Source organism: Phodopus roborovskii, unplaced genomic scaffold, assembly GCF_943737965.1.
Source record: "Phodopus roborovskii unplaced genomic scaffold, PHOROB, whole genome shotgun sequence".
Classification (NCBI taxonomy): Eukaryota; Metazoa; Chordata; class Mammalia; order Rodentia; family Cricetidae; genus Phodopus; species Phodopus roborovskii.
This window is the reverse complement of record NW_026126418.1, coordinates 28,752,751-28,769,379: the sequence shown is the minus strand read 5'-3', so window position 1 is coordinate 28,769,379 and position 16,629 is coordinate 28,752,751. Positions and strand designations below refer to the sequence as shown.

The 16,629-nt window shown below is 41.6% G+C and overlaps 1 protein-coding gene across 1 annotated transcript in view; it reads right to left on the bottom strand.

Moving 5' to 3' along the window:
* Pde11a (phosphodiesterase 11A) overlaps nucleotides 1-16,629 on the bottom strand; it is a 347,781-nt gene that overhangs the window by 67,202 nt on the left and 263,950 nt on the right. The window contains exons 11-12 of the mRNA XM_051184429.1: nucleotides 16,094-16,240; nucleotides 15,529-15,636 (exon numbers count right to left, since the gene is read on the bottom strand). Of these exons, the coding sequence (XP_051040386.1) occupies nucleotides 15,529-15,636; nucleotides 16,094-16,240 (255 nt within the window). The remainder of the gene's footprint in view (nucleotides 1-15,528; nucleotides 15,637-16,093; nucleotides 16,241-16,629) is intronic.

The following is a 16,629-nucleotide window of genomic DNA, read 5'->3' as shown; positions in this document are numbered from 1 at the left end:
AACACAATAAAACCTTCCTTTATAGTAAATGGAAGAGCAGAGAAGTACTCATATTGCTGCATGACGAAGTTCTAGAAATATCTTACAAATCCCTTAATCCATATTGAGTTGGCAGATTAAAACGCACACAGGTAAATCCTACAAACTGGGGTTTGGCAGAGGAGTAGACAACCAGAACTGAGAATCAAGGGAAGAATACGTGATTTCGAGGGCTTTGTTTCTGATCCCAGTATCTGTTGGAAGTACATGGCTGGGGTGTGATTCCTCCTGGAGGCAGTTGGATATCATTATGGGCACAAGAACAGCACCAGTTGCAACTGGCCCTTTCATTAGTTTGGAGGAGGAAATACAGCTTTGGGAGAAAGACCTGTGCATCCTCTCCATCTGAAGGCCTTACAGCCCCCACACCCCACAGGGTAAGTCTCTGGCTCCACTACTTATTAAATTCTTTATCAGAGGGTAGGAGGAGGGGAGTCAGCTTGAAATTACTTTCCAGGTATGTTTCTTCTCCACGAATCTTGGATCACGGACTAATATCTGTAAGATTCTTTTAGGGCAATGAAAACCTTGTTTGTTTTTTTTTTTCAATTAGTTGTGGTTTTTAATATAGAAATAACTAAGTGATAAATTCCTGTATTGACCATTTTATTTCTAAAAAATGACTTGGTTCCTTGGCTAGATCTGAAAAAACATATGACATCACTTATACAACAAATGGGAATGTTAATAAGTTGTTTGAGGCTATGAAGTAGTCCTTGCCAAAGCTTGCATGCACCTTCATCTTAAAACTGGTTGAATATGAGTCTTTGTTTATTTTATTACCTGTAGTAGTTTTCTTAAACCATACTAAGAAACCTAAAGCCAGAACTCTGTAGTCCCTTATTGTTCATATTTCATGATTCCTAAAGGCAACCAAATTCATTTGTTTAATAAATTGGTGACATTTTTACCATATTGCTACACAATACCTATACATTTTAGCATTCGATTATTCACCAAGCACTTACTATGTCACTATAAATTCCCCTAAGAGTTTTCAACTGCATAACCTACTTAATATTTTTTAACAGTCCTATGAGACAATAGTTATGATTATCCTGATACGGATGGGGAAATCAAGTCACAGAGAGGCTCCATCCTGTGTCTAAGAGCTCACAGCTAGTGCTGGGCAGAGAGGAGGACACTCCCACACCCCTCCTCAATGTACTTTGAAACATTGATGGTATAGTGGCAGATGAGAGGTGACGATCCCCACACTTCTCCTCCATCCCCAAGAAACCTGTGTGTTCCTAATGATCACCCTATAAATACTGCCCAGCCGGTGAATACACAATGACTATTTTCTTAAATACTTTCATCTCCTGGAGTTCAGATTTCTTTGACACAGCTATGCCTTTCTATATCCTACATGATTTTATTAAATGTCTATTAAGTAACTGTGAAGAGAATCAAGCATCTCACATGTCTTATGTGATCTCTTTCGTCCTGGAGGTAGCTAGGTCTGGCTTGTCCCCTCTTGGGGCTTTTGCTTTCCCCTCCTGAGGATGATATCTTACGTCTTGTATCCTAGGCCTTCCTCAATTTCTGCCTCATTTTGCAGAACCACATCTGTCAGTCTTCATAAGAGAGCACGCCCATTTCTCAGGTAGTCAGTTCTGAGGCTACGGGATCGGGATGCGGGTGGGGAGGACGTTGTTCTATTTTCACACTCAGCTTTTGGTTTGCCTAACAATTTTGGGAACATATAATTCCTCCCAGAATCCTTAAAGACTGACTACTTTGTCTAGTTTGTAAAGTTGATTTTTGGAAGAGTATGCCATTCTTATTCTCATGGTTTGCGGGTTAGTTGGTTTGTTCCCTTCTGAGCCTCCTTCTCATTCACAGAGTTCAGTGATTTCACAAAGACACAGTTAATTAGTTCAGGGTTTTCTTATCATTCTGTTTACATTGCAATCTAATCTGCAGATTCTATTTCTCCAGCACAGTGTTCCTCAAATCTTTTTGCTGTTTTTCCTCAGTATATTTTTTATTATATTTACTTGTTTATTTAATTTTTACATGTGTACAGGTGTGCCGTGGAGTGACTGTGGAGGTCACTTTGCTCCCTTTTTCTACTGTGTGGATACAGTGGACTGAACCCAAGTTTTTAGACTCTGCCACAGGTGTCTTTCCTTGCTGAGCTAGCTCACTGGCCCTTCAATATTTTTTTCCTGTCCTATATGAGTGCAACTCCAATAGGTTGAGTACCAAGTCTATTATTTTTTGAAGATATTTTCTCTTCTGTTTCCTGTATAGAATATTCTCCTTTCTTTCTAGGAGTTTTAAATTTATAAGCATTTTTTTCTGCTCCTTTTTATAACCCCATCTATTCTTCTCCCTTAGACTTGTCAACTCTTTTCCTACCCTCCTGAAGAAATTAATAACATTTCTGATGTTTTCTTCTGTTGCTTTGAATTGCCTGTGTCCTCTAGGCCCCTTCTCAAATGTCTTTCGATGATTATCCATGTGTAGACATGAAGGGATCTGAAGCTCACCCTGCACCAGGGTGGGTGCGAGGTGCCCACAGGTTGCCAGGCATTGCCACAGGGTGACCAAGTTTCTAGCTGGTCTTTTGCTAGAGATTCCCAAGCACCAGATCTAAGCTCATGTCTCTGGATTCTCCAGTCTGTTGCCTAGAATGTCAGTGTGGACACAGGAACAAAACGGAGCCATGGCTCTCCATCCCGGGGACCGTAGGCTCTCATAGGACCTCTACTCTGCATATCTTGTCCTCTTGCCGGGATCCTCAAGGATGGTGCTTCCCCCCCTCTCCAGCAAATACTCTGGCATGGGGACTTGGGGACTCAGCATTTCATTGTCACCCCACTGTACTGTGTTTTGTGACCTCTGAAGTCTCTGCTTCCCAAGCTCTGTCAGGTCCAGGGAACTGTTCTTATGTATGCCCTTTTCCCTCCACCCTGAATGCAGAGGGCTGGACCTTGTTCTTTATTGCCGAGTTATAAACTATCATTCTCTCTTTACTTCACGTTTTGTCACTGAGTTTTTACACAGTAACCTTTTACTTTCCCCTTCTCTTGAAACTCCTCACTTGGCTCTACAATTATTTATATCACGAATACTTTTGAGAATTTAATGAGATACATGAATTCCTCTTTCTATAAAATCTTATGATTTCATAGGACTCCAAGGCTATGCAGCTCATCTCCGGACCCTCAGAATAAAGAATCCTTGAAGTTCAACATAGACATGGCCGCACCAGGCATATTTACCTCTCCTGACTCTGGCGCCTGAATTACTGAAGCAGCACCTAGCTCTTGACTGTGATTTAAAGCTGCCTGGTAAATGGTTTCTGAGAATCATCAGGCCTGAAAAGTGTCCACCTGCCACTAAGTTTCTATTTGCTCCTCCCCACCCTCATCCATCTTCCTTCAGTGCCTTCCATTCACACCTACATTTACCCATATCGAGCAGAAAAAGGCAGCTGCCTGCTGAAGATAATATACTTTCAAAAAGAAAACAGAGAGGCAGGGGGAGTATGTCTTGATGTATTTATTTCTTGACTCTATCTTATTACTTTATTTTCAAATAAAATTATGTCTCTCTCCAATAATTATGAGTTTTCTTGACCTTTGTGCTAATAAATCTTCTCACTTGCATTCTCTCATCATATATATCAGAAACACAAGCAAAAAAAAAAAATACAATATGTCTAAGTAAGGGGACAATCAGGTGCATACATCTAATCCTCAAGTCACCTGTTAAGAAAATCCATGTTATTGCCTTTTGACCTGGCCTCCAAGGGCAGCTTTTGAAGGGGCTGACATGTTTTCTGGGATAATTCTTCCCCTACCTCCTACAGAAGACTTTAAAATACCCAAATCAGTAAGATTCCTCCTCAGGTTCTGCTTGGCCACCAGTGAGTTTCTGTCAGTAGCCAACAAAAGAATCTAAGACAGTTGGGACAGGTCTTCATTGTGAAGCCGAGTCTGCACAGCAGTGACAGAAAGTGACTATCAGGATGTGGTTGAATTCCAACAGTTGCAAAACATAGCAGCTGTAGCATCAACCCTAGGTGATGCTGTAGAGGAGTTTTTCATTTAATGGCCTTTACTAGGTACTTGCTATGTATCAAGCAATTGGTATGTTTGAGAAAACAGGCTTGGGAAATATTAACAGTGATTAATACTATCATAGTGCTCAGTGCCTGCCAAGCAGTCTTCCTCTTCCTCCTCTTCCTCGTCCTCCTCCTCCTTCTCCTCTTCTTCTTTGGTTTTTCTAGACAGGGTTTCTCTGTGTTTGGAAGCTGTCCTGGAACTAGCTCTTGTAGACCAGGCTGGTCTCGAACTCACAGAGATCTGCCTACCTCTGCCTCTCGAGTGCTGGGACTAAATGCGTGGCCACCACCACCCTGCTTCCAAACACTCTTCTAAATATGTCAGTTTCATGAATCCTTACAAGAACCCTCTAGGTATGTGCTATTCTTATTTTCCTATCTAATAGGACAGATGACAGATGACTTATCTGAAATAGAGGTGGGATTAGAACCCAGGCCACCTGGTCCATGAAACCCTTCTATCTTAAGAGTACAGGAACAGATGTGCAGGGTTTAAGTGTTGTGGACAGATAGTAGGGCTCCCCAGAATTATTGACATGCACTTTATCCACGAAGAGCACTATTCTTGAGCAGTACCATCTGGCACTGCAAAGCCATTTGACACTTTTAGTCTAAACTGGTCTCTGGTGCACCCAGATCAACTTGATAGCATGCAGCATTTTGCAAACAAGGCTCGACTGAAAACAGAGATCTAACCAGGCAGTGGTGGCACATGCCTGTAAGCCCAGCACTTGGGAGGCAGACAGGCAGAGCTCTGAGAGTTCCAGGACAGCCAGGGTTCTTACACAGAGAAACCCTGTTTCAGAAAACAAAACAAACAAGCAAAAAAAAAAAAAAAAAAAAAAAAACAGGAAAAAGAAAAGAAAACAGAGATCTGACAGCAAATATGAAACAGACCACTTTTATAAGATGTGTACTATATACACAGGAAAAAGCCTACTGGACATCATCAGGAGGTCAGATGTCAAATAAAAAAACAACTTTACTTTGTGTTAAAAAAAAATCCACAAAGAACATTTACTCATTAAAATTTATATACCCTGTATATTTTCAGATTTTTTTTAAGGAATTTTTATTTGTAATTTCAAAGGTTTAGGATATGATCATTTTGGATTTCTTTCCAGTTTTAATAGGAAATAATATTGAAATAGCTTGTATTGAATTTAAAAATGCAGATAATTTTGTAACCAAACTATTCAAGGTTTGAGTGAATTAATGATGTTCTGTGTCTATTCACTTAGCAAATTTAGTAAGTATTTGCACTAGCCCAGGCCAAGGGAATTGAGTAGTAGAGATCATGTCACAAACCTTTGCCCTCCCATATTGCATACACAGTCCAGTCATGTTGAGAACCTGGTCACGGAATGTCTGGCTCTATGGAGATCCTGCGTGGTAGAACATGGCAGAAATGACTGCCATCTCTTGCTTCGCTTTTGGAGACAGCACAACACGCCTTGCAAGTCTTGTCATATTTGCAGCCTGAAGTTGCCCAGGCATATAGAGTCATCAATCCCTATTAAGGGGTCTCAGTTCGGTACTTTCTCCTTCTCTTGTAGACAAGAAAAGCAGAGTTCCCCTGCAGACCAGTCCAAGGGTCCAGGAAGTTCTGCCCTCCATATCCCTGCCCCTTGGCAATGTGTTCTAACAGATACTTAGAGGCTTGAGTTCACAAGTCCTGTGAGTGGGAGCAGCAAGTGGGAGTTAGCAAGAAGCATGTAACTTTCCTTAGGTTTTAATTCTAGTCTCAGAGGACTGACACCACTAACCCCCCAGCCTTCTTTTGGTACAATGTTACATTTACTTTAGCCCAAGCAACTTTAAAGATTTCCTTGTGAATAGCCTAGATAATACAGTGCTCCTGTCTTCTAAAGAAATGTCCCAAGTTGCACAGCTGATGTGGGCCCAGATCTGCTAGGGCACCTCTAATGGGAGGAATCTATCTGTAAGAGAGACCTCCCAACAGGAACCCATGGCTCTGCAGGAAGGGCACTTTCAGTGACACCTCCAATTGTCACATATCAGTGATGTGTGGAGCAGGGTGGTGAAAGATGGTTAAGGATCACCTTTGAGTTCTGCCTGCCTTTACTGCAAGCTCTACATGCTACTGGCTGGGCTTCTTGTGTTGCCTGCTTGTGGCTTGCTTGCTTGCTTGCTTGCAGTGGTGAGCTCTCAGTACAGGCCCTAAGGGCAAGCTGGTGAGTGTCAAACTACTTGATATGCTCTAGTCGGTGATCTTAGGCAGAGGATTTTCTCAAGCTTTGCAGTAGCAGCTGCTGGCTCTTGATAACCAGCAGGGTTTCTGAGTGAGCTTAATGACTGTTGGCCACTGCTGGCCCTTTATCTAAATAACAGGTCCTTCTTTGACAGTCAGAGATTTTGTGGCATGGATATATCCAAGAGAGGAAGAGCAGTTGTCACCCTTAGTCCTCAGAGGAAGGGATATGGGCAAACTATCTCATCCACTGTCAATGGCCAGACACCTTTGGTATAACAGTGTTGACTGGAGAGCTGAAAAAAAGAGGCACATCAGCCTGTCTTGAGACCAGGATGTTTCCACAGCAGTTAAGGGACCACCACCAGCACTGACATGCCACCCTCTCCATTATCACAACACAGGGCACAGAGCCATTCTATGCTAGTTGCTCTCATCTGAGGGACTGGGATAGGTTTGATCACATTAGTTCTCCTGTCTTCTGAAGATGAATGTGGCCAAATAATTACTTGGCATTAATAAAACATTGATTTAGGCACACAGTGCCTCCCCTACCAAACTCAGTCTTGGTGGACTTCAGTCTATCCTCCAATGACTTTCTTCTACACCCAGGGGTTTAAAAATGTACTTAGTATCAGATCCTAAAACCCAAGGCATGCTTGGGGCAAATGGTGATTGTTGCCTTTAAATAATGCTGCAAATGCTTATCCAAGCAAGTCTCAGAAAGGAGAAGCACCAAAAAGAAAAAAAAGAAAAAAAAATCAGGGATGTGTCTTGTAAAATTCTTGTTCGGGCTAGATGTTAAATGCATAAATGAAAAAGAGTTGATTTTATCAATTATATTTAGTTTTTTCCTCACTGCTTCTGAGACTTAATGTTTAACTTATCACCATAATATAAAATATTTTAAAGCTATAAAAACATTAAAAATAGAAGACTATAATGAATGCTGTACTCATTGCCTAACCTCAGTGGAATCTGTGTTTTGTCATCTTTTCCCATCTGTAAATTCAATTACCTTGTTTGGTTTGTTTGCAGGAATATTTCTGCACAAATTTCTGGCATCTGCAACATTTTTTTTAAAGACAGAGTTTTGCTATGTATCCCCAGACTGGTCTTGAACTCACAGCAACCCTCTTGCCTCAGCTTCCCCTAGAGCTGGAATCATGTGTGGGCTGGCAAATGCTCTTTCATTCACAGGAAGTCCTGATGTGATCATACAAAAATCAGTCCATATATTTCTTTCACATTTTGATAAAACATGCAGAAAGAGGAACAGAATGGTACCACAATGGGACTTAAGATTTACGCATCAATTAAAAGAGAAAACACTCAAGGAAACTGAGGCTCCTACTTTGATTTACATACACGATAAACAGAGCTGTCTTTCTACATCTAGTGCATGCATTTTATAAAGAAGCAAGAAGAAAGAACTGGAGGACTCCCAAAGCCTTAGCTTTTAACACTAAGACTGTGTGTCTGTAGAAATAGGGGACAGGTTCAGAAATACAGTTTATGTTTTATTTATGACAAATTACAAGGGAGCACAATATAATATCACAGGTTTGTGAGCACAGAGAGAGAGAGAGATCACTTGGTGCATATTAATTGTGTAGAAAGCTGGGTCTCTGAGAGCTCCCCAGAGACCCAGTTGATGGATTTCAAGAAGATGGGGACTCTTCAAAGCTTACCCCAAATTTTATTTTCCATCAGTGAATCAGGATTAAATATGAGACCCGTGAAAATGTAAAAGTTTTTAAAGCCCCTCACTTAACACCCTTAGGTGCCAGTTTCAGTCCCAAGAAAGTGCCACTAGGATGTCAAACAGTGCGGAAAATGGAAGCTGTGATAAATGACTGTGGCTCGGCTGCTGGGTCTCTCTGACCTGAAGGATTTGGCTGGTGTCATAAAACACAAAGCGACAGATTAAGCAGTTTACCAACACCATAAAACCCGAAAGAATAAACTCACTTTAAAACAAAAAAACAAACAAAACAAAACAAAACAAAACAAAAAACAAGTATTGTAACTAGATATTACCAGCCCCCAAATGCATGCGATTCCTTACAAGCCCGTGTCCACGAGCAAGGGCTTACAGTTTGATGCTAATGTCAGACACGATTACGTCCATACCCTTTTACAATTTACATGTCCTAAGAAAAATACCCAGTGCAGGCTGATGGTGCGGCAGAATTTATTTTCACTAGAAGGGGAATGACTCATAACTCATGAATGGCAGTGCTTAAAGTGAGTTATGGAGGTGACTCTTCTGTGAGAGGAAATGGATTGGACGATCCCTCTGCCCCATTGTAGGTTTGGCTACTAGCACACCAGGTTCTTAATTATGTGTGGCCTTGCCTTTTTTCTTTTATAAAATAAATGTGAATAAGGAGAATGTTAGCTAGAAGCATGGAGCACCTAACTGGGGCTCTGCAATGCAGGTAGAGAGAATAAAAACAAAATCCTTTTCACATGACTAAAGAGCAGAGCTCTTAAATGCAACATCTGAACCCCTGCATCCAACTGGTCAGTCCCATTGACAATTTATAATGTCCACAGCTGATGTTCTGTAGAAATACAAAATTTGCCACACTCCTGCTTCACATCTCCATAAAGATGTGTTTTTAACATGCAAATATCATTATACTCATACAGCAATAGCTATACAACGTATAGCAATTATGTTAAGGTAAGTGTAACTATACTGACAAAGTGGTGCTAGGCAATATGCTGTTTGGAGTTCTCAAGCACGGCTGCCATTTAGTATAGTCGGTCACAGAACTCATTGTACCCTCGAATGCCACAATCGGCAAAGACATTTGATTCTGTCATGATGAGGGTTCCGGTTACCGAAATGTTTTCTTTAACATCTGCATGGCCCTGTCCTTCCCAGTGGGGAAGCAAGGAGTTCTAGTTGTGCTTCCGAGATTCCTTTTGAAAGAAGTTTTTGACTTCAGAGGTCAAGGAGTTATCTGACAATGGCAGTCAGTGGATGACATGAGACTTTCCTGCTTGAGAACAGGACCGAATTCCCCCTAAATGTCCCTTCTGCTCTCCAGTTTGAATTATCAATAAAATGGCGTGGCTATCTCCCCAAACAACGCAAAGATGGACTGAAGCACACCACCTCCATACCGAAGATTTAAGATTTCCCGGTAAATGTCGGGAGGTGTCAACGTGTGTGCTGTGACGCTCGGTTATTATTAGTGTTTAACTGCGGTTCCCCACCAGTGCCATGCTGCCAGCGCCACCATAAATTTTAATGTGATCACATGCTCTTTCCCTTTCCTATCCAGCAAGTTCTGCAAGATCATAATATCCTATATGAACCCTAGCTGAACCTTAGCGCGATGTGCTGCGAAGAGAGCGGGGATTTAAGCAATGAAAGTTACTTGTCATCTTATAGTGCTAAAGAACAAAACAAAATAAAAAACCCTGGACACTGAGCAACACGATTCTTGATAATATTGCCCTAAACTAAATACACTCAATTCAATTAGTATTTACTGAGCCCCTACAGGAAGCAGCTCAATGCCCCAAGTGCTAATGAATCTATTTGTAAGACAGTAAAGAATCCTGACTCTAAGGAAGCCTTCTTTCCCCCCTTGCAACAGTCTGTCAGAGATCACATATCATTTATAACACCCCTCCAAAAGTATCCCCGTAAGTCAGACATCAAGACAGAATACAAGCAAAAATGGTTTGTTCCTGTGTCTGGTTTACACTGTGAATGCAGGAGACATGGTCATCATCTTTCATGACACAGGTGCACAGTGGGATAGTATTTCTTTCTACTTACATAAATAAGGAGTATTTGTATAGGTACCATTGATGTACAGGTTTCTTATTCTCTGTTGTAGCCACAAATGATGACAGCATTATCTAATATTTATTAGAGGAAGGCAAAGCTCAGTAAATCTTAACTATATAGGAATCTCTTTGAAACAAAAGATATCCTTGAAACTTTGACTCTGCATTTTTTTTAACTTCCAGCCAGGGGCATGGAACAAATAAATAAGTGATCAATAGGTTGCCAGGTGAACTAAATGTCCATCAAAATCTACATCAAATTGCTTGTCCTATGAAGTTCTCCTTTTTTTTTTTTGTTTTTGGTTTTATTTTTGTTTTTTTTTAAATTTCTAATGAGCTAAAATTTATTTAGTTTCTTAAACATGAGCCTAGAGGCTTCTGAAAAAACATTCTGAGTTAATAATCTTATTTTCTCTATGTGAAATAGTTTTAGAAATAAAGGCTAGGAAATTGATGCCTTATTCATAATTTGAGTGTTCCATGGTTTGTGGGCCAAAACAAAAAATCTGCTCAGCAGTGACACATAGCTGTACACCTTCACACTCTCCCAGACAATGGATTTAGGAAAACTCACTCTCCGGTTTTCAAGTCACAGGAAAGGCAAGATTGCTCATGCTAAAGCACAGTAGCTCAGGAGGGAGTCATAAAACAGGTCATCCTGATAGAAGAGGCTCCGTTGCAACAGGGCGGCTTTGTTAGTGACTATTCTAAGGAGAACAGTGTCTCTCCTGCCAGAAGAAAAGCAGCTTTTTTTTGGCAAGGTTGGTCAAGGTTTGACTGTCCCCATCACCCTGTTTTCCAGAGATTGGCTGGCAAACTTTGCCTTGGAGCGCCATCTAGGGGGAATTTCAGCACACAAAGGGCATTTTCTTTTGGCTTTGTGATCCAAACAATCAGATGCTTGGGGGTATAGTCAAAAATTTTATTCCTTCCTTCCTTCCTTCCTTCCTTCCTTCCTTCCTTCCTTCCTTCCTTCCTTCCTTCCTTCCTCCCTTCCTTCCTTCCTTCTTTCCACCCTCCCTCCCTCCCTCTTTTCCTCCCTTCCTTTCTTGGGAGGTAGAGGCAAGATGACCAGAAGTTCTACCTAAAGAAACCACAGAAAACAGGAAAGTAAACAGGGACTGTGGGTAGTTGTGGAGACAATAGACGCTATAAATTAGGGGTTTAACTGGGAATAGAGGAGGGGAGAAATACAGAGGGAGAGGAGGGATAAATAATATCAAGGATGTTTGTAAAAGTCATAGGGAAACATTGTTTTATTGTTTACATAAAATACCCGTGTGTGTGTGTGTGTGTGTGTGTGTGTGTGTGTGTGTGTGTGTGTGTGTAAATTCAGTTCTTCTACTTGGAGCAATAATGCTCTCTCAGGGGTATTAGACTCTAACAAACCTTTCAGTTCTGGGCATGGGACACTTCTCTCAAGTTGTTCAGGGGGGTCGAAGAGACTGCCCAACTAATATAGCCCATTGCTGTTGCTCTTGTTGCCTCCCAGAACATGTAGGTAAGACCTGTTCTTGAAGATACTACACACTTCTAATACAATACTTTGAGGAACCTAGCTGGAACTGGCCAGGAAGCCTACGCCCTGAAAACTAGCTCTCATAGTGTCTGAGAGTGTTGTACAAGTTGCCAAAGTAAAAGCACCCATCACCAGTCCCACCTAGCTGTTAAGCCTCCCAACCACACCATGACCAGAATGTGGCAAAATATCCCCAAGGGTGTAATAGTGACACTGATATCTTGGCAGCAACCAATAGCTGCCTACTTGGATTTACATCTTGCTCAAGAGGAGGGAATTCATGTTTGATACTGTAAACCTAGCCAAATATCCATGCTGGTGAGGTTATGGACCCCAGAAGTAAACCTAGTATGGCTACTTTCCCAAACCTATATAATTCCTAACTGTATTCTAAATATGTGTCATTATCCCCAAAGGTGTAGCTCCCACACCCCATCGAAGAGGATTTTTTCTTTCTTTCTTTCTTTCTTTCTTTCTTTCTTTCTTTCTTTCTCTTGCAGCTGATGAAGATTATTACAAGAATCTGCAACTGGTCAAAATGCTGAAAACAACAGACCATGGATGTCCAACCACAATTGATACATCTACAGCACAACTCCTCCACCTAGGGCTCAGGAGCATTTTGGAAGAGGGAGCAGAAGGACTGTAAGAGTCAGAGAACCAAGATGTCTGCTCTGAGAATATGTCTTCTATATATGACAGGGAAGCTGTACCCACGAAATACCAACAATATGGCTACCTAAGCAAGACCTACATTGACATGCCCATGTGGATGGGGATGATGACACCCATTTGATATGGCAATGTGGAGGGGGAGATTTCACAAGGCCCTACTCCTAGATGAAGAACTACAGGTAATTCATGGCTTCTGAGTCCGTCTTCCCCAGGGATGAGCTCCCTGGGGAGCTAGGGATAGGTTAGATAGGTTACCTAATGCCAAGTGGTCAGCCCTAGACATATACATATAGTAATAGCATCAAATGGACCCAGAAAACTGGCATATAATTATAGTTAATTATGCAATTATAATTATGCAACTAAAGAAGAGGAGGTCATGAATTGGAGAAGGAATAGGGGGCAAGGGAAGTATTAAAGAGTGATAAGAAGGGGTGAAAATTATGTAAATATAGTGTTTGTGTATGAAATTCTCAAAAAAATTAAAAATTAAGTAAGAAATGATGCCAAGTTGGGAGGGGGAGAAGGTGGGGGAATATGCCTGATAGGAATTAGGAGGTGTGAGAAGTGAATGTATTCAAAATACTTTGTATGTATGCTTGAAAAGCCTCAAAAATAATAAAAACGCTGTGTTTTTTAAAAAGACGTTCAAGAGCATTGTCAGCTCATAGCTAGTTTAAGGTCAGCTTGGGCTACATGAGTCTAAAAGGAAAGTCTGGAATAATAGACAAGCTTGGTTTTGGTTTTAAGTTGTCACCCAGAAATAAAAGATGTGGTTGCCTTTAATGGAGACAGAATGTCTAGTGAGATCGTGAAAGACCTCAGCAGACTTGAGGGGTGTGTACAGCCCTGGGTACTCTTTCCCCACAGGAGATCATGTCAGAAACCAGATTTGATATGAACTTTGTCTACATAGGCCAAGCAGTCTTCACCGTCTCCAGAATTATTGTCTTGATTCAAAAAATTCCGCTTAATCAGATTTTCCAAGATCAAGCTGGAGAAGACGTTTGTGTGAGGAAAAACACAAGTTGACTTTTCAGCCTGCTGTCATCCTTCACTAAGTTCGGCGAAACTCGAGGAGCAGAAAGTAACGACTCTTCCAGATGCAACGGCGTAGTCTGTGTGCGGGAGACTAAAATAATATCCACTGACATCTTCTTCCCAAAGACGCCTTTCTGCACTTTGCAACCTTCCGCCCGCCTCCCTCGGAGAACTTCAACAGTGACGGCTTCTATTTTTGCAGCAGCATGAATACAAAAACAAAACCCAGACTTTTTGTAACAGTGATGCTCTTCAAGTTGCTGAGCAAACTCAAAGCCCTCTTAAAATACCCTGACATCACGATGCCCCGTTATTGGGGGGGGGGTAGCGGGGCATTGCTGGAGAGTTCAGCTCTACTTTTTTACTCTATGTAAAAGTATCAGGACTGTTGGTACTTCAAAAACGTTCAGTGGTAAAATCTCAGTATTCTCACCTTTTCACACCTGTGGGTGCAGCCTGACCCCCCCCCCACTTCAGACAGATGCATGCTTCCCTGGGGGCTTCTTGTAAAAGACCACCTCTGTCCTTGATACCTACGAAGCACATCAACGCTTCTGTTTCCTCTCTCTGAACAATACTTCTGCTTGCTTATTTTGGCAAGTCTATAAATCCACAGGTTTTCCAAGATAACTAGTGAATAAGTCATTGCCTTGTCTGAGCCAGATTCATGAGCTCTCCACACAGAAACTATTTCTTGCCTACTGAGTTCTATTACAGTTGAGCAAGACAACGGCTTTGATCGTGTACACAGTAGAAGGCAGGACTTTCCCAGTCTGACTACCTCATCCTTGAGAAGCAATGAACTCATTCAAGTTCCAAAGCAGAGAATGAAAACCCTTTAGTCTCATCTGATGCACACTAGAACTGAAGCCAGTCGAACACACGTGGTTGAGAGCTGACTGAGTGCATGGCAGAGTACAGGTGTGCTGCGCTGCAGGGTCTGGGAACACCATGTGAATGTTAGGGGAAGAAGGAATTGTCTTTTCCCAGATGGCTTAGCAGAGAACGAGAGATTGATGACTTAAGACATGCACTATGGGGAAATAAATAAATACTGATTTATTTCAGGAGAAATGGGAAACTCTGTAGAAAAAAATGGCATTGGGTCAGTACCTTAAAGGCTTGGGAGAAGTTTAATGGGCAGGGTGATTTTCATGGAGAGGTAGTATGGTCTTCGTTCATTTGGACCAAAACAACACATTTTACATAGAAGTTCTAAGTTTGTATCTACATTTTCACATGGATACAAAAACATGAGGTATTTGCATTTAGGTTGTAAGAATCCAGAACCCATCATCTATTTTTTGCATAGTAAATATATCTATGTATACTTACATGTGTGTATATATATATATATATATATATATATATATATATTTGTTTACATTACGGAGTAACAGGAAGCCTAACATGTTTAAGTCAGAAAACATTCTTCTTGGTCATTTAACAGTGCAAGTAGAAACCAGACCAACATTTCTTACTAGTAATGGGAACAAACAGAGGGTTTTGTGTTTTGATCCTTGCAATCAACATTTGCTTTCAGAGTTAATCCCAAGGCCTTTTCTGGCTAGCTGTGCTGGTGTTCTCTATAAATCACACAGGCCTCCATCAATGGGTTAGAGCCCAAGGGACAGATAATTTCAGCTTAGTGAGCTTCTGAACCCTGTGTGTCCACTCTTACTCTCTCCTGCTCCTGAGGCCTCCTTGGGCGTTTCCCCAAGCAAATGTTTTTCAGAATTCCATATTCTCATAGTCATATTCACATGCCCTCTTGGGTCTTTGCTTCAACCCAATCTGATTCAGTGATTTCTCTGCACTGTTCCTCCACAAAGAAATTATACCAGAAATCAAAGTGTTAGGGGTAGAGAGTCAGGATGGACAAGAGAACCAGCTTACCAAAGGAGAACCCTAAAAACAAAAAACAAAAACAAAAACTCCCTGGTCTTCATTCTAGGGCTGTACACCCATGTTAAGGTGTTAATGATTTTGTAGCTTTAAAGACACTGTTGTCAAATATACATTACCATAAACAGGATGTGTATGGGTTGCCATGGAATAATCATGGGCAATTTTTCAGTGAAATAGAAATATATAGGAGAAAGCCAGGGGGTGCATACGAATGGAAGGTGACCTTCCACCACCCACAGGCACACTTACGGTGAGCATGGCAAACATCAGCTGGCACACGTTGAAGGCATGTCTCCAGTTGTGGTAGAGGACCATTCGGTAGTTCTTCCTTACTGTCAGAAGCCACCTGCACAGGGTCTGAAATGGGAGGGGGGTGGTGTCAGGGAGTGGTTTGTGTCCTCGGAGGACCACTGCTAAAGTGATACCATAAGATGATAGAACTTTCCACAAAGGGCTGGCCAGGTGGCCGAGTTGCTGATGTGGAAGACTCAGATCTGGTTCACGTCTTTACTGGTTAGAGGGCATCTGATAACCTCTTCTGATCTCCCTGGAGACCAGGCATGCACATGGTGCACATACTTACACACGGGCAAACCAGTCATACAAAACATAGGACAAATCTAATAAAGACATTTTAACAAAACAAAGCAAAACCCTAAACTTCATGAACACTCTGCCAGATTCTCATGGCACTTCCTTGGGGGCACACAGGCAGGGACCATCACCTACATCATACCTTTGGAAAGCCTTTACATCACAGTGGCTACAACACTGTATCAGGTGCACCCCTTAGCTTCAACACGGAACATCTTACCTCATAGTCGATTTTAAATTTCTGTACCATCCCCAGCTCCATGAACATCCGGAGAGCAGCTGTGATCATGGCGTCAACATCAAGGGAAAAATCATCAAAATGGATGTCATCAATGGCCAGTTCTGACACCAGAGGGATGTTGGCTGCCTACAAAATCAAAGACATAAGCCAAGACAAGTTCACCAGCTTTACCTAACCCCATGTCCCACTCTCTCCTGCTTATCAGCGGTGTCACATAAATCAGGCCTGACCCGCACTTACACTCTGATACTACTAAACTCGGAGCTATAAATGTCTTTTGTTTCTGAGCAGCAAATGCCCAAGGAAAAGGGAGAGGGAGGAAAAGAAGGGAAGCTAATTAGAAGATAAAATATACATACTGGGTCTCTCCACACAATTCAGAACATACAGCTGTCTAGTTTACTGGGACTGAGGCCATACAATATACACTCTGGTGCATATTGCTACATGCAGAAACATCTGGGTGGCCAGCAGCTATGAATTTTATTTGCTTCTATGAAGAATAGGAGGTGGGA